The following is a 22,213-nucleotide window of genomic DNA, read 5'->3' on the forward strand; positions in this document are numbered from 1 at the left end:
AAAAGCTCTTGTCTTAACAAAAACTCCTTCGTTTCAATGATTTCAACTCGCTTACCATATCTGTGGCATTCTCTTCCCTATTCTGTGATAATACAAAACGAACTGCCCTTTGAAATTTTTCGATATCCTCAGTCAGTCCTATCTGTTAAGAATCCCATACTGCACAGCAGTACTGTAGCAGAGGATGAATAAGTACGGTGTAGGCAGTAGATGTGTTGCATCTTCTAAGTGTTCTGGCAATAAAACATAATCTTCAGTTTGTCTTCCGCACAACATAATCTTTGTGATTGTTACAATGTAAGTTGTTTGTAATTACTAGGTATTTAGTGAAACTAGTGTCCTTTAAATTTGTGTGACTTATTTTGTAACCAAAATTTAACTGATCTCTTTTTGTACTCGTACAAATGACCTCGCACTTTTCCTTAGTGAGACAGTTGCTACTTTTTACACCATACAGATGTCCCATCTGTCATTTCGCAATTGGTTGTGATCTTCTGATGACTTTACTAGATTGTAAATGACTGCATCATCTGCAAACAGTCGAAGAGTAGTACTCAGATTGTGTCCTAAATCATTTATATAGATTAGGAACAGCAGAGGGCCTATAACACTTTCTTGGGGAATGCCAGATATCACTTCTGTTTTACTGGATAGCTTTCCATCAGTTTGCATGAACTGTGACCTTTCTCACAGGAAATGACAAATCCAATCTCATAACTGAAGCAATAATCCATAGGCGTGCAATGTGATAAGAAATCTCTTGTGAGGAATGGTGTTATGCCTGCTGGTAATCTAGAAATACCAAATCAATTTGAGGTCATTACTTCATGAGAACAAAGCGATAGTTGTGTTGCACACAAGCAATATTTTCTGAATCCATGTTGACTGTGTGTCAATACAGTTACCTTTGAGGTAATTTATGTTTGAACACAGTATATATTCCAGAATTGTACTGCAAATTGACAGTAGTGTTATGGGTCTGTAAATCAACAAATTACTCCTATTTCTTTTCTTGAGTATTGGTGTGAACTGTTCAACTTATAGTCTTTCGGTAAGAATCTTTCGTCAAGTGAGCAGTTCATATGACTGCTAAGTATGGGGCTACTGTATCTGCATACTCCGAAAGGGACCTTATTGGTATACTAGGTGGACTGGAAGAGTTGCCTTTATTATGTGCTTTAAGCTGCTTTGCTACACCGAGCATATCTACTTTGAAGTTACTCATGTTGTTCTCGATTTGAATACTGGAATATTTACGTAGTCCTCTTTGATGTCTGACAACATTGATTGCAAGTAAGAGATTTGTTTAAGCACTCCAGCAGTTCTATCATATGCCTCTCCCAGCTGAAATTATTATGAAGCTGTAACTCCAAGAATTTAACTGTTTTAATTTCTATGTGCTTGTTGTCATATTTGTCATAAACTGGTGGGAAACCTTGTAAAAGTTCTGAATTACATGTTGTGTGTTTTTTGACAAAGAATTAAATATGAACCAATTATTAATGCCCTTAAAAATTTCATTAACTGCTCTTTATAAGACTCTACTTGATTTGCTATTTACTGCGATGTTTATGTCATCTGCAAATATAACAAAGTTGACACCTGCTTATGGTACAGATTAAAGGTCACTGATATACACAAGAAAAAGTAAGGACTCTAAGGTAGAACCTTGTGGGACACATGTAATTAGTTGCCTGTTGGATGGTACCTGATAGCTTATACATGTCTCTTTGCCATTGACCCTCTGTTTTCTACAGCATTTCCTATTACACCATAATATTCTAATTTACTTAAGAGATTATTGGAATTAACACAGTCAAATTCATTTTGCAAATTAGAAAATATACCAGTAACATATAATTTACTGTCATGTCATTTAAGTACATTCTTGCTGTATGTGTAGACAACCTCGTCAATATCGGAACTGTTTTGAACTCTGAACTGTGACTTTGACAATATATAATTTGTTTCCAGAATGAGATTTCCACTCTGCAGCGGAGTGTGCGCTGATATGAAACTTCCTGGTAGAGGCAAAGGTCCCGAGTTCGAGTCTGTCGGGCACACAGTTTTAATCTGCCAGGAAGTTTCAATATATAATTTGTTGTCTGTTGGTTAAGAAGCTGATTGTATATTAGCTTTTCTAAAGTTTTCGAGAATGCTAGTGAAAGTGAAATTGAATTTGATGGAGTTACGTAATCTCCTTCCTTAAAAAAAGGTTTAACTTCAGCATATTTCAACCATTCAGGAAATTTTCTAACACTCTTCAATTAACTTCATTGATACTTTATCATACCTCTAGAATTTTTGAACTTCAAAGTTTTTATGTAGTTCATTGCTTCTACTGGTGTAGTCAGGTTCATATTCAGATTTCCGAAGTGTGTGTCATGACTGGTCTAACATATTCAAAGGCAATAGCCACTGAACCTTACAACCCAATCTTGTCAGTAGTAGTTATGAAATGTTTGTTGAAAGTTTAGCAATGCTGCATGCATCTGTTACTGGTGTGTTATTTATACTTAATGGTGTCTACTCCCATTCATGTCTGGTTCCACCAGACTCCTCCTTCATTGTATCCCATATTATCTTTATTTTGTCATCTGATATGATTATCCTTTTCTCACAATGCATTTGCTTTGACATCCGTATTAGTTTGTAATACTTTGCAGTATGTTTTACAAGAAGCTATAGCATCAAGATCAGAGCTGCTATTGTTTATTAAAGATGCCTTTGTTCCTTGAGTAAGCTATGGCTTCCTTGCAGACTTCGTTCTAATCTGAGTTAGTTTTGAGGGGAAAACAGTATTCAAATGAGGTAAGGACTTTTATTAATAAGTGTTGTTTGCATTCGTGCAGTGAGCACTGTATATGTTGCTCCAGTCCCTCTCTTTGAGAAGTGGCTTAAAATAATCAATTTTTGGCATGCTGAATACCCCCTCAAACTCAGGTTTATAGTAGTCAGCTCAAGATGATCCCTGACAGCTGGCAGTGTTGTTGATAGTGCTGTCAACTGGAAAGCAGAGAGAGCTGCAGGGAAAAATGATAGCCATCTATTCAGCTCCAACAACACTGAGGCACTGTCATAGAGATGTTTATAAAATTGTGTTATGTGACTGGTTGAGAGGTCATGCATAGAAAATTGCATCCAGTTCACTGCAACTGTCAGGGATCTTCTTAAGGCACATACACACTAGCCAATGAATGACAACCAACTGATATGTTGTCAGATATTTGCTTAGTGTGTATGGGCAGCAAACTGGAACCAATGAAGCAGTTGGCTTTGGTTGTGGTTCAGTCTGCTGGTGGTGGTAAGATCAAAGCGTTGGCGGTTGATTAGTATTGGGACCTATCTCCCAATGTGAAAGCTGCGTCGAATGTACATCGGTTCAGTAGCGATTTGTTGTCTCTCTAGAACGTGTGCGTCTTTAAGTTTTTCAGGACAGCCACAAGTCACACTAAGCATGTTTTATCAACCAGTTTCACTTTTTAACAAGAACATAATCAGAAACCCTGAAATTTCAACATCTACATGATTACTCTGCAATTCACACTTGGCAGAGGTTCATCGAACCATTTTCATATTACTTCTCTACCATTCCACTATCGAATGGAGCGTGGGAAAAAGGAACACCTAAATCTTTCCGTTAGAGCTCTGATTTCTCTTATTTTATTATGATGATCATTTCTCCCTACGTAGGTGGGTGCCAACGAAATATTTTCACATTCAGAAGAGAAAGTTGGTGATTGAAATTTTGTAAATAGATCTCGTCGCAAAGTAAACCGCCTTTGTTTCAGTGACTGCCACCCCAACTCGCGTATCATATTAGTGACACTCTCACCCCTATTGCGCGATAACATGAAATGAGCTGCCCTTCTTTGCACTTTTTCGATGTCCTCCATCAATCCTACTGGTAAGGATCCCACACCGTGCAGCAGTATTCCAGCATAGGACGGCCAAGTGTAATGTAGGCTGTCTCTTTAGTGGGTTTGTCGCATATTCTAAGTGTTCTGCAAACAAAGTGCAGTCTTCATTTCACCTTCCCCACAATATTATCTATGTGGTCTTTCCAATTTAAGTTGCTCATAATTGTAATTCCTAGGCATTTAGTTGAATTGACAGCCCTTAGATTTGTGCGATTTATCATATACCCAAAATGTATCGGCTTTCTTTTAGTACCCATGTGGATGACCTCGCACTTTCCTTTGTTTAGTGCCAATTGCCACTTTTTGCACCATATAGAAATTATCTCCAGATCATTTTGTAATTGAAATTGATCATCTGATGATTTTACTAGATGGTAAATTAGAGAGTCATCTGCAAACAATGTAAGGGGGCTGCTCAGATTATCAATTAGATCATTTATGTAACTCAGGAACAGCAGAGGGCCTATAACACTACCTTGCGGAATGCCAGATATCACTTCTGTTCTACTCAATGATTTACAGTCTATCACTATGAACTATGACCTCTTTGAGAGGAAATCACGAATCCGGTCAAACAACTGAGACGATACTCCATATGCACGCAATTTGATTAATAGTCGTTAGTGAGGAATGGTATCACAAGCCTTCTGGAAATCTAGGAATATGGAACTGATCTGAGATCCCTTGTCGACAGCACTCATTACTTCATGGGAATAAAGAGCTAGCTCTGTTGCACAAGAATGATATTTTCTGAATCCATGTTGGTTATGTACCAAGGTGATGCATAATGTTCGAATACAGTATATGCTCTGGACTCATATTCGGGAGGACAATCCGCGTCCGGCTGTCCTGATTTAGGTTTTCCGTGATTTCCCTAAATCACTTCAGGTAAATGCCGGGATGGTTCCTCTGAAAGGGCACAGCCGACTTCCTTCCCCATCCTTCCCTAATCCTATGAGACTGATGACCTCGCTGTCTGGTCTCCTTCCCCAAAAAACAACAACAACAGTATATGCTCCAAAATCCTACTGCAAATTGAGGTCAGTGATATGGGTCTGTAATTCAATGGGTTACTCCTATTTCCTTTCTTGAATATTGGTGTGACCTGTGCTACTTTCCAGTCTTTAGGAACAGACCTTTTGTCAAGTGAGCGGTTGTACACAGTTGCTAAGAAAGGCGCTATTGTGTCAGCATACTCTGAAAGGAACCTGATTGGTATACCATCTGGACTGAAGAATTTTCTTTCTTAAGTGGTTTGAGTTGTTTCACAACACCTAAGATATCTACTTTTATGTCACTCATGCTAACAGCTGTTCTGGTTTCAAATGGTGGGATATGTACTTCATCTTTCGTGAAGGAATTATGGAAAACTGTAGTTAGTAATTCCGCTTTAGTGGCACGATCATCAGTAACATTTCAATCGCTGTCACGCAATGATGGTATTGACTGTCTTTTGCCACTGGTGTACTTTACATACAACCAGAATCTCTTTGGGTTTTCTACCATATTTTGAGACAATGTTTCATTGTGGAAACTATTAAAAGCATCTCGCATTGACGTCCGCAGTAAATTTCGAACTTCCGTGAAAGTTAGCCGGTCTTGGGGATTTTGTGTTCTTCTGAATTTGGCATGCTTTTTTCGTTGCACCTGCAACAGTGTTCAAATATGTTTTGCATACCATGGTGGATCAGTCCCCTCTCTTATTAACTTGTGCAGTATGAGTCTATCTATTTCTGTCGATTCTGTACCTTTTGAATTTGAGCCATATCTGGTCTACACTTCCATAATTAGCTTGGAAGGAATGGAGACTCTCTCTCTTAGGAAGGCATCAAGTGAATCTTTATCTGCTGTCTTAAATAGATATATTTTGCATTTATTTTTAGTGGTTTTGGTTGATAAGGTTTTGAGCTTCGCTACAATGACCTTGTGTTCACTAATCCTTGTATGTCATGACGATCTCTACTAGATCAGGATTATTTGTGGCTAAGAGGTCAAGCGTGTTTTCGCAACTGTTTACAATTCGTGTGGGCTGTGGGCTGATGAACTAATTGTTCAAATTAATTCTCAGAGAAAGCATTTAGTACAATTTCGGAAGATGTTTTTTATCTACCACTGGCTTTGATTGTGTATTTTCGCCAACAAGTCGAGGGTAGATTGAAGTCTCCACCATTTATAGCTGTATTAGTGGGGTACTCATTTGTAATGAGATTAAAGTTTTCTTTGAACCATTCAGCTATTATATCGTCTGAGTCGGGGTGTCTGTAGAAGGAGCGAATTATTATTTTGGTACAGCTGTTGAGTATAACCTCTACCCATAGTAATTTGCAGAAAGTATCTATTTCAACTTCACTACAATATAAACTACTACCAACAGACACAAACACACCACCACCTACTTTATTTAATCTATTCTTTCTGAACATGGTTTCTGCTTCTGTAAAAATTTCAGCAGAATTTATCTCCGGCTTTTGCCAGCTTTCTGTTCCTGTAACGATTTCAGCTTCAGTGCTTTCTACCAGTGCTTGAAGCCTTGGTACTTTTCCAACACAGCTACGACAATTTACAACTACAAACCGACTGTTGTTTGATCGATTCTCGTCATTTCTCTGCCCTTTACTGGAGCACATTTTGATCTTTCCCGAGGCTGGCTAACCTAAAAAAACTGCCCAGCCCACGCCACACAGCCCCTGCTACCCATGTAGCTGCCTCCTTTGTGTAGTGGTCACCTGATCTATTTATTGGAACCCGAAACCACACCACCCTATGGCAAAAGTCGAGGGATCTGCAGCCTGCACAGTCGCAGAACTGTCAGAGCCTCTGAGTCAGACCCTCCACTCAGCTCTGTACCAAAGGTCCGCAATCGGTCCTGTCTACAATGCTGCAGATGGTTAGCTCTGCCTTCATCTCGCTAGCAAGACTGGCAGTCTTCACCAACTCAGATAGCCTCCGGAAACCAGAGAGAATCTCTTCCGATCCATAGCGACACATGTCGTTAGTGCAGACATGAGTCACCACCTGCTGTTGGCTGCACCCTGTACCCTTCATGGCATGTGGAACGACCCTTCCCACATTTTGGATGACTCCCTTTGTATGCACACGGAGTGCACATTGGCTTTCTTCCCATCCTTAGCTGCCATATCCCTAAGGGACTCCATCACCCGCCTAACATAGGAGCTCCCAATGACAAGCCATCCCACCCTCTGAGCTTGTCTCAACCTCCCAGGAAGACTGGCCACTGCCGCAACAAGCGATGCCGCCCTTGCTGGCTCAGAAGTATTTTCAGCAGTGGGCAGTACCTCAAACCTGTTACGGAGGCGTAAGGGTACAGCCTTGCAGCTAGCACCAACTTTCGCCTTCCGCCCAGGGATTCGCGACCCCGCCGTGGTTTGCCAATCGCTGTCAGGCAAGTGTCGACTGGCAGTCATGGCCGAATCCAAGGGCGCAGTGGTAAGAGATCCCACGCAATGCTACAGGTTCCATAGGCGCCAGAGTGGTCGCCTCTGTTGTCCCAATGTCACTGTGGCCAAGGGCAACAGCCTGGAGCCTGTCGACCATGGCCAAAACAGCTTCCAGCCGTTTACGGACGGTGGCCAATTCCCCCTGAATCCGTACACAACAGGCGCACTCCCTATCCATCCCTAACAATTTTTTTTCCCTCTCTTTTGTCTCACAAGCCGTTCGAAACAAATGAATGACTGACGACTACGCGAATTTACACTATACAGGTACTAAAACACTATGCTACAACTTTCAAGTACTATAATATGCCAGAAATTTGTGAATTAAACTATGCAAGTACCCAAAAATGCGAAAAGAAATTAAGAATTAAACTAGAAAACATACAAGTGAGCTAAGGGTACAACTTGCTGCTGGCTGCTGCTTATCCAACAGCGGCAGGGAGAATTTACAGTTTAAAGTACAGTAGTTGGCTGTTAAAAAGCGAAACAAGTCTATAAAACATGCTGAGTGTGACTTAAGGCTGTCCTGAAAAATTTAATTTCAACAGTCGCTGTTTCCCCTGCAGGCAGTGATTGCTCTCACTAAAGGTGTGTATTGTGTTTAAAAATACTGGAGCATAGAGTGGAATATGGAGAGAGAGAGAAGTAAAGCTGATAACTTAATGTGAACTGGAATGTTTGTGGGCACCTGTGAACTGTGAATATAAAAACAAACTAGAGGGAAATAACTTGGCTATTAGAAAGTCATATGCAAGATGTGGAAAAGAAAAATGGTGTCTTTATTGACATCTTTTCACTGTGAACGACAAAGAGAAACACAAAACTGGGTGTGACAATTAAGTGTCTGCTGCAGGTGCAGATCTCCTAAGAGAGACTATCTTTGTAAATTTTAGGGCCTACACAATTCCATAATAAGAAATCTTAATGTCATTACCTCCTCTTTTTCTTCTGATCATCATCTTCTTGCAGTAAAATAAATGCTTCACATGTGAAGACTGCGAAATCCTCTTCTTCCCTCATAATGTCAGCCATTGAAATTGTAATTAAAATACTATCTTATAACAATAATAATATGGGAGCAATGTTGGCAAGTTATCAGAGCTAATTGTGATTCCACATGGCTGAACCCCTTGGCCCCAAGCCTTTCATTTGGTATGGATGAGAAGAAAAACGCCAATGCATTGGCATTCAGTATTCACCCGAATCCAGTCACTGTCCTTAGTTGGCCTTCATTGGCTTACAGTGTACGTGGCCTTACACTACATTGACTACGGTGGATTTTATATCTTGCTCAGTATTAATAGTTAACAATAGGATCTGCCTGTCATGGTCTGAGAGGTCATTGACTGTTATTTTCGTAATATAATTTTGTTCAATAGACCTTTCTACAAAGATATTATCAACGACTGTTTGTGAGCAATTAGCTACCCTGGTTAACAACTGTACAGCAGGAATTAAGTTGAATGGTAGTGTTACTGACTGTAATAAATTCTTACTGGAAGAATTTTTAAGAAAATGTGCTTTAAAATCACAATCAGTATTTCTTTGTTTTTTGCTGTATAATAGGCCAAAGAAGCTTAAACGTCATTTATAAATAGATTTAAATTACCTGCAGGTGCTTGGTGTATGCTTACTGTCATGAATGATGTATTACAAACCTTTATCACAAATGCTTCCACATGTTGTTCTCTGTTCTTAAATTCATGACAATTCCTGGAGAATGTGTGATGTGCCCCTTACCTGTTAATGCACACGGGCACACGTATCCTGAAGTCTCATATCTTGAAGTTGTGAAATATGCTGGTAACTGGTTCTGTAAAGAATAGTGCCAAATTTTGTAGATCTCATAAATGTGGATTTTAAAAATGGCTCCTACTGCTTTATTCACACTGTTGTTGTTGATGGCCAGTTCTAGTTTTACAGATCACAGTTTAAAGAGGTGAAGATATGCACATATCTTCCTTCATCAATATATTCAGAAGAGAAATTATTCAAGCATTAATCAGAGTTGCAGTATTTGTTGAACTTCACAGCAGAATTAGTTTCATGTTCCACAAATCAGTTTGCATGATAAATTGTAACGCTGTGAAAAGTCATATTCATATGCCAATTTAATTTATAAATATGGCTACATGCTGAAAATTTGTAAGTTTTTGCACTTCACATTATTAGAAGTACTTGTACAGGATAGGAGTAGTCGTCAAGGAGAAACTTTTTGAGTTTATACAGTAACAGGCATTTAACAGCACACACAGTATAACTTGCATTACAGTCACCGAAATTAATGACACTGTTCAGTAAATATTAGTTATCAAGCATTAACACTTTGATGTTATAGATACGAAATATAGATGTCACACAGATGATGCCAGAGCATGGCTGTTCACACAAGATGTTGTATATTGGATAGGTCAACCAATATTTTCGCTCCAACCAACATAGTTGCTTCATGTTTGCTTGTCCAAGCCGACATAGAGATGTTGCTTGGTACTTCGTCGGTCACAGATTGGCTAGGGGAGAGATCACTATTTAAAGAAAAGTGTAAGAACATGTGAATTCTGAAACTTCCTAATGTTTTGAAAATCTGCTAGGTTAGATTTTCCTATTCTGCATGGACTTTAAGACTGAGTGGTTCCTGTACTACTTCCATTATTGACAGTAGATTGTGATACTAGAACTGTCTTGTTTATTTGTTCATGTACACCTCTTTTTGTGATGCTGTTGAAAGCAGCTCATACTCAGCTATTTCAGTACTTGACAGTGAAATCTCAGTATGGGTAGAGAAAGATGTCATACCAGGTCACATCTGTTATGTCATCTGGTGGGTTGTCATAACAATGCTGTTGCTGTGGTAATCATTCTGGAGAATGGTTTGATACAGCGATCACTGATAGTCAATCTGCTGCAAATATTTTCATATGTGCATAACTACTGCACCTTTCATCCATTTGAAGCATACTGTATTCATACCTGGGACACCTTCTAAAATATTTGCTGTCGACATTTCCCTCTATTACCAATTTAACTATTCCTTGATGCCACAGGGTGTGTCATGAACACATCGCTCCTTTTAGTCAAGCTGTGCCATAATTCTCTCTTTTCTCAATTTGAACCAGTACTCCATTAGTTACTCAATCTACCTATCTAATTATTTGCATTCTTTTGAGATATTTGAAACAATTCTATTCTTCTAGTCTGTACTATTTATTGTCTACATTTCATTTTAATATAATGAAGCACTCCAAACAAATACCTATAGAAAAGACTTCCTAAAATATTTGTATTCATTATTAACATAGTAAGAAAAATTTCTTGAAAAAGATTAATGTTTTCAATCTAAATTTTGTGTCCACTCTTCTTCTGCTATTTTCAGTTATCTTGCCGTTCAAATAACAAAAAGCAGCTATTACTTTTGGTACTGATGTCCGTCTTATAACTTCTTTTCAAGATGTTATCCATTTTGTTCAATTGATCTTTGATGTCCTTTGCCATTTCTGACATGATTAAAATGTCATTGGTTAACCTTAGTTTTATTTATTCTCCCTGAACTGGAATTCTTTTCAAATTTTTCCTTAGTTTATTTTCATGTCTTTTGACTCTTATAAATACAGTCTGGTTTCCATACAAGTTGTAAATAACATTTTACTTCTTGCCTTTTATCCCTGATAACTTGAGAATTGGAGAGTGTATTCAACGTTGTCAGATCTTTTTCTAAATCTACAAATGCTATAAATGAGAGTTCACTTTTCATCAACCTATTTTCTTCGATAAGTCATTATTTCTTCCTGTGTTCTTAAATTTTTCTAGAACTCGGAGCAATCATCCCCTAGGTTGGCTAATACCAGTTGCTCCATACTTTTGTAGCCAATTGTGTTAGTATTTTACAGCCATGACTTATTAACTGATAATTTAGTAATACTCCTGCCTGTCAGCACTTGCCATAGGAGTATCACAACATAACACTTTTGTAATGGAGCCTGGATCCCACTGACTAGTAGCCAGTACGTGAGACAGACTCGGGCTGAGTTGCAAAAGTGTTAAAATATACTTACACGAAATCATTGTACTTGTTAATCTGTAGAATGAAAGAGTAAATTTAAAAGCAATAGAGTAAAGACAACACATCATAATGTCCTGTTACTTCTTACAACCACTAAAGTAAAAAAGAATGCTTTCTAGTAATTTACTCTTTTCTACAAGGTTAGGGCAGCATAAACCCTTAATAAATTCATAATAGATTCATTTACTCCTCATGACTGCAAATTTTTATGAATTTTTTATACCAGAAAATCACATGAGGGAATGAATATGTGGGGATGTCTGTTAGAACCCATGACATTAGACTGGGAGCAATGTAATATTTGCCTACCACTTTCATGAAATGTCCGAACTTTTTACTGCAAGAATAGTGGCAGTCATCTTACGAATGTGATAGTTGAGAGGCAGTGGATTAGAAATAATGTGCTGAAAAAATCAAAGTATCCAAGTGAATATTTTAGAGGGAAGATATCACTAATAGCAGTACCATGTGCCAGAAGCTGAATATAATGCTTCATATTGTAAGAAATGTAGTCTTTATACTCCTACTTTGCAGTACATGGCTGAGTAGGCATAATGTGCGGCATTCTGGGTGCTTTCTTTACTATTCGGACATCTGCTCTTTTATTAGAATTCCTGTCGCCAAGAAAGGTAGGATATGTTGAATTTTTTTCATATTTAATGACAGAGATGGGATTAGATTAGACCCTTTTAAGGAAATTTCTCTTCCTTTATATGCTCCAGTCATAGAAAAATAGTGTTACCTTTTTTAAAGACTATTGAGAATGATAATCTGTTCTGTTAGTGAGCCAGAAAAATTCTAAACTGAGTTTTTGAACCTCAGTATGTAGTATACTATTATATATAATGTAGTAACAGACTTTTAGCTCAGTATGTTAACTGTGGGAAAAAGTTTCAGATTTTATAGAACTGTACGGAAAGGAAGCTGAGAGTTACCATTGTGCTAATGTAAAATAGTATGTACATTGTACTTATGAATGCCATTTTATTATTGTAAAGAGTGTGATTTGATTTTGTTTCCAGTTGGTGGGACTGACAATTTTGGTTTTTACTATTTTACTGCTCACTGACAAGACATCATACCTGAGCATAACTGAAGATGATGGAAATTATTACACAGGCTTATACATTCTACTCGCAGCTGGTGCACTAATATTTATAGTTGCATTTTTGGGCTGTTGTGGGGCATACAGGGAGTCTCCTTGTATGCTTGTATCGGTAAGTTAGATCTGTTTTTGAGTATCTCTCTCTCTCTCTCTCTCCTCTCTCTCTCTCTCTCTCTCTCTCCTTTTTTGTTTCGCTGTAATGTGATCTGCTGGATATACTCCCATAACAGTCACAGTTGATTATGCTAATATAATGAAATTGAAAAATAAAAACTAGTTTCTTGTTGGCTGAGTATATTAAACATCGCTATGATGCTCACATTGATAAAAAAAACCAAATCCATAACAAATATACTTGTTAACGTATGTCTCCCCTTTGATTGATCAAAGAGTTAGACAGGCAATGCTCAATAACTGGTTAGTACGAAATTTCCACGGCTTCGTGCTAAGTACTACTCATGACTGTGGCCAGAATCCATTTACTATTAAACAATGTGTGATGTGTTACTTCGTAGATTAAGTTGGAAACATTTATTGGTGGACCTGACTAATCCTCTGCTCTGCTACACTATTAAGGGTACACAGTCGCGAACAGGCTCAAAAAAATCTTTTTTTATATATTTATTTTCTAGTCTTAATCTATGCTCCAATTATTTCGCTACAAAATGCCGTTTGTTTCATACTAATCTGATTATTAGATTCGGAGTTATTAATTTGTTCGTGAAGCATGGTAACTAGGGCCACGTCCATTTTTGCTGTGTCTTCCGCAGTAGTCAGCATTGACTATAATACAACAATCATTTATGTTCCATGGATATAAATACTCTTTATTTGGGTTGCAAGAGAGAATTGTTATTCTGATGTTTGCCAGCCTGTCTGCATTGTCGACTATCGTTTGTTAGTTTCTTCATCGTAGTTGTTTACGTTTTGGTGATACAAATGTAATGATTTTGTGAAACTTTATAACACAATGGGTAGAATAAGGAAGTTTGGATATAAGCCTAAGTTTCGTGGAAATAAATATGTAAAAATAAACCGCGAAACTACTAGTTTTGAACAGAGGGCAGAAAATAACATTGAAAGTGAAGTCAGTGCGAATGTCAGTGCTTCAAGGAAGAAGCTTCTAGGTGCTGCCGGTTTTCCAAGTGCCTCTAAAATGCGTGACAATGCAATATGTGGTGTGAACAGTGTTTCTGTTGTTACTGGCACAAACATTCTGATCTCCATGAGGTTATTAAGTGAACAGGTTATTACTTGAATTTATCGAAAAACACACAAATTGTAAAAACTGTGGTGGAAACGTTACTTTGCACGAAGATACGGTGAAAACCAAGGGAATTGTTTGTAATTTAGTTTTGACATGTTTGGAATGTAGCTGTACTGCCAATACAATGTCATCCCACGTAACAAGAAGCAGATTGTATGAAAACAATATAAGATTAGTGTATGCACTTAGATCTATTGGAAAAGGGCGAAGTGCAGGTGCTGTTCTTTGTGCAGTGATGAACATTCCTCCACCTCCAAGAAAGTTTCTTGTTTACAACAAGACTATTGGTGCTGTTGTAGCTGAGATAAGTGAATCTACAATGTTGAAAGCAGCCAAAGAAGCAGTTCAGTTGAATGATACGAAATCTGACCCAAGGCAAATTTCTGCTGGTTTTGATTGCAGTTGGCAGAAACGTGGGCATACATCCCTAAATGGCATTGTGGTAGCAACTTCTTTTGATACTGGGAAGGTTCTGGATATTGAAATTATTACTAAGTTCTGTGACATCTGTAGCAAAAATCCCACTATACAACATGTGTGCAAAAAAGACTATGATGGTTCTAGTGGAGGCATGGAAGTGGCTGGAGTTGCTAACATTTTCAAAAGGTCTGTGCAGTCAAGAGGTATCCTTTATACAGACTATCTTGGGGACGGGGACAGTAAGGCTTATCAGAAAGTGGTAGAAGATAAACCGTATGGGCCTAGATTCAAAATTAATAAACTGGAATATATAGGACATGTTCAGAAAAGAATGAAATCATGACTTCTAAAGATATGTAAGGAAAAAAAGTTAGGTGGTAAAGGCTGAAATAGACAGGATCCAGACTTATTATGGTATGGCCATTAGAAATAACTGCAACAATGTAGAAGCAATGAGGAGTGCCATCTGGGCTATATTCTTTCATAAAATTTCAACAGATGAGGAACCACAACATAACCTTTGCCCACAGGGACCTGACAGCTGGTGCAAATTCAACAACCCAGCTACATCTTCCAGCTATAAGCACAAACATTCAATCCCAGAAAAAATCCTGCTAGCTGTGAAACCCATTTTCAGAGACCTTAGCCAACAAGAGCTCTTGAAAAAGTGTCACCATGGAAAAATTCAAACCCCAAATGAAAGTTTGAATTCTGTCATTTGGACAAGGCTACCAAAAACTGTTTTCGTTAGAAAAGAAACACTAAAATTTAGTGTTCATGATGCTGTGATGTGCTTCGATGCTGGTGTGTCAAAGAAGACTGATGTATTAAGGCTCTTGGGAACAAAGGATGGTATCAATACTGAAAGGGGACTGAAAAAGATTGACATGGACCGTATCCGTTATGCTGATATTTCTGCAGGAAATGCTACCAAGGAGGCCAGGATAGCCAGAAGATCAAAGAAAAGAAGATAAAGATCAAGAAGCTGAGCCACAGTATAGCCCCTCCCTGCGGATTCAGGGGTAAGAATCGGCCCGCGGTATTCCTGCCTGTCGTAAGAGGCGACTAAAAGGAGTCTCCAACGTTTCGGCCTTCTGTGACAGTCCCCTGTCGGGTTTGACCTCCATATCTCAAAATTTTTCCGAAGAGCGAGCCGATTGGGGAAGGGCGCCTTACTTGGTGCATTGTGTCCATCTTGGGTTGAGAACTTTCGCCAGCTTTTTCGTCGTTGCGTTGCAGTCCTGCCCGCTCTACATCTCTAGGGCATGGATACGCTCCTGCGTGCACTTTCTGCCAAGCGATGTGCAGGGCCACTTTCTGCACTGACGGCGACCATGGACCACGTCACCTAACATCCAGCACGGTAGCCAGTCCGTTGTGGTGGGGCCGCCATGTACCCTCTTGGTTGTAGCCCCCTGACAACACAGGGATCGCTCTACTGATGCCTGCGCCGTTAACTCCCCACGTATGCCAAGGAGTAGATGCCCATCTCCCTGGGGCATCGGGACTCCCGGCAATGGCCATCCTGCCAGGTGGCCTTTGCTGTGGCTGGGTGGCGCCCGTGGGAAGGGCCCTTGGTCGGAGTAGGTGGCATCAGGGTGGATGACACACAATGAAGCGTGGCACATCTTCTCTTGCTGGTGGCCAGCCACCAGCAGTCTCTAAGCGTTCGAGGGCCCATTTTAAAGGTAACGTTTATGACCCCAAATCGTTCCCCTCCCTCGCCACACCATGGGAGGAACGACAGGCTATGAATGAGAGCGACAGGTATTCGCCCCGGTATCTCGTCTGTACCAGAGCTGACGGGGAATTGTTTGTGTCTGTGAAGCCTCAGTTCTTTGTCGAACATTTAGAGGACAAGTTCGGGGAGGTGGAGGGCTTGTCCAAGATGCGGTCAGGGTCAGTCTTAATAAAAACGGCATCCTCTGCCCAGTCACGAGCCTTGCTCGCTTTTACGAAGTTGGGGGATGTTTCTGTTACTATCACCCCCCATAAAAGCTTAAATATGGTCCAGGGAATTATTTTTCACCGCGATCTCCTTTTACAGTCCGATGACGAGCTGCGCGCCAACTTAGAGCGACGAGGTGTACATTTCGTCCGGCGTGTTCATCGGGGTCCGAGGGAGAATCAGGTAGCTACCGGTGCCTTCATCTTGGCCTTCGAAGGTGATATCTTACCAGAGAAGGTCAAGGTGATGGTCTACCGGTGTGACGTCAAACCCTATATCCCTCCCCCGATGCGGTGCTTTAAGTGCTGGAAGTTCGGTCACATGTCCTCTCGCTGTACTTCTAGCCTCACATGTCGAGATTGTGGACGCCCATCTCATCCCGATACTCCATGTGCTCCGCCTCCCGTCTGTGTCAACTGTGGAGAGCCTCATTCCCCTTGCTCGCCAGACTGCAGTGTCTTACAGAAAGAACGCAAAATCATGGAATATAAGACCCTGGACCGACTGACTTACACTGAGGCTAAGCGGAAATTTGAATGGCTACATCCCGTGCGCATGATGTCATCTTATGCCTCCACTGTCACTCCTGCTCCAGCTCCTTCAGCTGCATGTTATACAGTCAGCTCTCAGAATCAGAGGACCTCACCTGCCCCATTGACAATGGGGGCCCCTTCTCTCGCTGTTGCTCCCACACCATCTACCTCGGGAGCAGCACCCACTAAACCTTTGGGGACACCAGTCCCCACTTCTAAGCCGGAGAAGCGTAAGTCTTCTTCGGCTTCTCTCGCTTGGAAGGGATCCCTTGGGTCACTCCTTTCCCAGGTTCCTACCAGCGGCACAGCAGATACCAGCCAGTGGCTGAAGAAGCCACAGGTCGCTGGTCGACGGGCTTCGCGATCCTCTTCGGTCCCAGAGACTGACTCCAATAAGCCCTCTCACCAACGGCAACCAAAGGAACAGAGAGAGAAAACGACTTTGAAGACCCGTAAGTCCAAGACACCTGCGGTGGCACCTACTCCACCGCTACCTAAAAGCTCTGCATCTGAGGATGAAGTGGAGATCCTTGCGTCCGCTGAGGACCTCGATCTCGCTGATCCCTCAGACGCAATGGATAGCACTTGCACGGGTGCTCCATCGGATGTGGCAGGTGACCCAGCGGCGTAATCTGCCTTCCCAGTCCCGTCACGCCTTTCTCAGCCGTGGACAATACCATCCTCCAGTGGAACTGCAGCGGTTTCTTCCACCATCTAGCTGAGCTCCGCCAACTTATCAGCCTTCACTCTTTCTTCTGCATTGCTCTCCAGGAAACTTGGTTTCCAGCAATGCGAACCCCCGCCCTCGGTGGCTATCGGGGTTATTATAAGAACCGAGCAGCTTATGAAAGGGTGTCTGGTGGTGTCTGCATATATGTCCTTCACACTCTGCACAGCGAGTCTGTCCCTCTCCAGACACCTTTAGAGGCTGTCGCTGTACGGGTGTGGACGCCACAGGCTGTTACCGTCTGCAGTCTTTACCTTCCACCGGATGGTGATGTCTCGCAGCATGTCCTGGCTGCACTGGTAGCCCAATTGCCGCCACCTTTCTTGCTATTGGGCGACTTCAACGCCCATAACCCTCTGTGGGGTGGGTCAGTGGCAACAGGTCGAGGCGCCATCGTTGAGCATTTATTGTCGCAGCTCGATCTCTCGCTGTTAAATGATGGTGCCTACACACACTTCAGTGTGGCGCATGGCACCTACTCCGCCATTGACATTTCGATCTGCAGCCCTAGCCTCTTACCGTCTGTCCAATGGAGTGTGCATGACGACCTGTGTGGTTGTGACCACTTTCCGATCTTTCTGTCATTACCACAGCGTCACTCTTCTGGGCGCCCTAGCAGATGGGCTATGAATAAGGCTGGCTGGGACTTGTTCTCCTCCACTGCCGCTCTTGAGCCTCTCTCTAATGATGACATTGATGCGGTGGTTCAATCGGTCACCACCGGCATCGTTACAGCCGCCGAATCTGCCATTCCCCGCTCCTCTGGGTCCCCTCGGCGGCGGACTGTGCCTTGGTGGTCGCCTGAGATCGCTGCAGCGATTAAAGATCGCCGGCGGGCACTACAGCGTCACAAGCGACATTCCTGCATTGAACACCTGATCACCTTCAAACGGCTGCGTGCGCGGGCCCGCCGCCTTATCCGCCAAAGCAAGCAGGAGTGCTGGGAGCGGTATGTGTCCACCATTGGCCTCCATGTCACTCCATCGCAGGTCTGGGCCAAGATTCGACGCGTCTACGGCTATCGGACACCTGTCAGCGTCCCTGCGCTCTCACTGAATGGAGCAGTTTGTACTGACTCTGACGTCATTGCAAACCACTTAGCAGAGCATTTTGCTATGAGTTCCGCTTCTGCGAATTACCCCCAGGCCTTCCGCTCCATTAAAGAGTGGATGGAACGTCGGAGCCTTTCTTTTCGCGCCCACACTTCTGCATCCTACAACGCTCCATTCAGTGAGTGGGAATTTCACAGTGCCCTTGCCGCTTGCCCTGATACCGCTCCCGGGCCAGATAGCATCCACTGTCAGATGCTGAAACACCTTTCAGTGGACTGCAAGCGACGCCTCCTCGACCTGTACAACCGTCTCTGGGTCGAGGGTGAGTTTCCGTCGCAATGGCGGGAGAGCATTGTCATCCCCGTTTTGAAACCGGGAAAGAGCCCTTTGGAGGTGGACAGCTACTGCCCCATTAGCCTCACCAACGTTCTTTGCAAGCTTCTCGAACGGATGGTGAGCCGGCGCTTGCATTGGGTACTGGAGTCTCGGGGCCTTCTGGCTCCGTCTCAGGGTGGGTTCCGTAAAGGCCGCTCCACCGCCGACAATCTGGTGAGCCTGGAGTCGGCCATCCATACTGCCTTTGCCCGCCGTCAGCACCTGGTCGCTGTCTTTTTCAACATGCGGAAGGCGTACGATACGACATGACTTCATCACATCCATTCTACGCTTCATGGATGGGGTCTACGGGGCCCTCTGCCGATCTTTATCCGCAATTTCCTGTCGTATCGTACCTTCCGCGTGCAAGTCGCTGCCTCATATAGTTCCTCCCACGTCCAGGAGAACGGCGTGCCACAGGGTTCTGTTTTAAGTGTCTGCCTGTTTTTAATAGCCATTAACGGCCTCGCTGCGGCCGTGGGAAATTCTGTCTCCGCTTCCCTGTATGCTGACGACTTCTGCCTTTACTACAGCTCTATTGGCATTGCAGCTGCTGAACGTCTGCTACAGGGCGCAATCCGCAAGGCGCAATCTTGGGCTGTAGCGCATGGTTTTCAGTTTTCGGCTGCCAAGACCCGCGTTATGCATTTCTGCCGGCGCCGAACGGACCATCCTGAGCCGCGGCTTTCTCTTGACAATGAACTTCTTGCTGTGGTGGAGACCCACAGGTTTTTGGGGGTGGTTTTCGATGCCCGGTTGACTTGGCTGCCTCATATCCGGCAGCTTAAACAGACGTGTTGGCGGCATCTAAACGCTCTGAGATGCTTGAGCCACACCCGCTGGGGCGCCAACCGCTCCGCCCTGTTGCGGCTCTACCAGGCGTTAATCCAGTCCCGTCTGGATTATGGGAGCCTGGCTTATGGCTCAGCATCCCCATCTGCGTTACGGGTGCTGGACCCAATTCTCCACAGCGGGATATGCCTTGCCACTGGTGCTTTCCGCACCAGCCCTGTGGACAGCCTACTAGTGGAGGCAGGTGTCCCTCCACTGCGGTTACGACGCCAACGTTTGCTGGCCGCTTATGCTGCCCATGTTTTAAGCTTGCCCGGGCATCCAAACTATCTTCTCCTGTTCCTGCGATCGGTCGTCCGTCTGCCAGAACGTCGGCCCCGGTCTGGTTGTACAATAGCGGTCCGCGTCAAAGAGCTTCTCTCTGGGCTTCAGGTTTTCACTGTTCCACCTCCTTTCCGGGCTACTTTGCATACACCCCCATGGTGTGTTCGTCGCCCTTGCCTTCGGCTCGACTTGGCACGGGGCCCGAAGGACTCAGTCCCTCCAGAGGCCTTCCGCCGCCGCTTTTATTCCATCCTGGCCACGTATCAGGGCTCTGGCATTGTTTACACTGACGGTTCGATGGTTGCTGGTCGTGTCGGGTATGCGCTAACTCTAGGGGACCATTCCGAACAACATTCCTTGCAGGATGGCTGCAGCGTTTACACTACTGAGCTGGTCGCCATCTTTCGTGCCCTAGAGTATATCCGCTCCTGCTCAGGTGAGTCCTTCGTTATCTGTAGCGATTCCCTTAGCAGTTTACGAGCTCTCGACCAGTGTTTCCCTCGTTCTCGTCCAAGAGTCTCTGCATACTCTTGCCCGTTGCGGCCGCTCTGTGGTCTTTGTGTGGACCCCCGGTCATGTCGGTATCCCGGGTAATGAACATGTTGACCGCCTGGCGAAAGAGGCCACCACTAAGCCATCTCTGGACGTTGGCCTCCCAGAGACTGATTTGCGGGCAGTCTTCCGCCACAAAATTTTGGCGCTATGGGACGATGAATGGCGCGCACTGACAACATGCAATAAACTCTGTGCTGTCAAGGAGACGACGGTTGTGTGGCGGTCATCCCTGCGAGCCACTTGCAGGGACTCAGTAGTTCTTTGCCGGCTCCGCATTGGCCACTCCCGGCTGACACACAGTTATTTACTGTGCCGGGAGGACCCTCCTCTATGTCGCTGTGGGGCGGCTTTGACAGTGGTCCACATTTTGATGGCCTGCCCCCTTTTAGCTGTGGTCAGGCAGACATTTGCGCTGCCTGATACGCTCCCTGCCCTTTTAACAGACGACTCCGCTATGGCTGACTTAGTTTTACGTTTTATTCGGGCAGGGGGATTTTATCATTTAATCTGAGTGTTTGTTTTATTTTATTGTTTTGTGTTGATTCTGGCCTTTGGCCTACGATTTTAATCTGAGTTTTTAATGTGTTTCTCTGTGGTTGGCTTTTCCTTTTTTCTTTCTATGGTCGGCCAACCACCGTCACACTCTGTGTGATTTTAGTTCGTCTTGTCTGGTCTTTGTCTCAGTTTCTCTTGTTCTGTGTCATCTGTGATCTATTCTGTTAATAGTTTTTATTCTCTGTGGGTGTTCTTTGTATTTGGGAAAAGGGACCGATGACCGTAGCAGTCTGGTCCCTTTAATTCCCCAAACCAACCAACCACTGTATAGCCCTGGAATGTTTTAAAAGTGTGTCTGTATGACAGTGTACATTACTTTCTTGCATGTAAAACTTTAATAGCATTTTTCTCAAAGCTACATTTTTTTTTTACCTTCTGGTACACTTTTCTCAAAAACTGACTGCTACAGACATCAGTCTTACAGTATCTCTTGTTAATACAACGATGATTAATTAGATAAAATAGACCAGTAACAGATTTACAAGCTCCAAGGTGTTTTAATTTTTTGTCTTATAGAACAAAAAAATGATTACTCATGAAATATATAAAATACATTAACCATTTTTTATGTGATTTGAGAATGATGTTTCAGCTGTACACTGTAAAAGTTTCAAGTCTTTATCTCCATTAGTTACTTCAGAAAGTGTACCTGACGTTTGCTCGTTTTAGCATTGATTCCTTATGGGAGTTCCCTCGCGACTGTGTCCCCTTAAGTCAGTCTAAATAAAGGTTGCCAACTTTGCTTCGACCCACAAGACTGGGTTAAAGTTGTCACTCCTACTAAATGTGCTGTAGCAGTCAAACTATTTTGAGACACTCTGTTCCATCTGCCTAGTTTGGGAAACATACACTGCAAAGTAACTCTGTACTACACACAACTGATTTTATCAACTCAATAATATACTTCAAAAACAAAACAAGATAACAGTTCAAAAGTAAAAAATGCATAAGGACAAGCAAAAAGCCACACTTAAAGTATCCACAGAAACACTATCTTCAGCTACCTAATGGCTCTATGCTCTGCAGCGCGTCCTCCTCCTACTGAGCACTTGCACGCCCACTAAACTGCAAGACTTGCCTGGAAAACTGGCAGATTAAGCAGAATTTCACACTCGCACAGAG

At 42.7% G+C, this 22,213-nt stretch overlaps 1 protein-coding gene across 1 annotated transcript in view; it reads left to right on the forward strand.

Moving 5' to 3' along the window:
- Positions 1 to 22,213, forward strand: part of LOC126248860 (CD82 antigen) — a 105,556-nt gene that overhangs the window by 29,293 nt on the left and 54,050 nt on the right. Inside the window, exon 2 of the mRNA XM_049950296.1 lies at positions 12,461 to 12,655. Coding sequence (XP_049806253.1) covers positions 12,461 to 12,655 — 195 coding nt within the window. The remainder of the gene's footprint in view (positions 1 to 12,460; positions 12,656 to 22,213) is intronic.

The sequence above is a fragment of the Schistocerca nitens genome, chromosome 3 (genome assembly GCF_023898315.1).
Source record: "Schistocerca nitens isolate TAMUIC-IGC-003100 chromosome 3, iqSchNite1.1, whole genome shotgun sequence".
NCBI lineage: Eukaryota > Metazoa > Arthropoda > Insecta > Orthoptera > Acrididae > Schistocerca > Schistocerca nitens.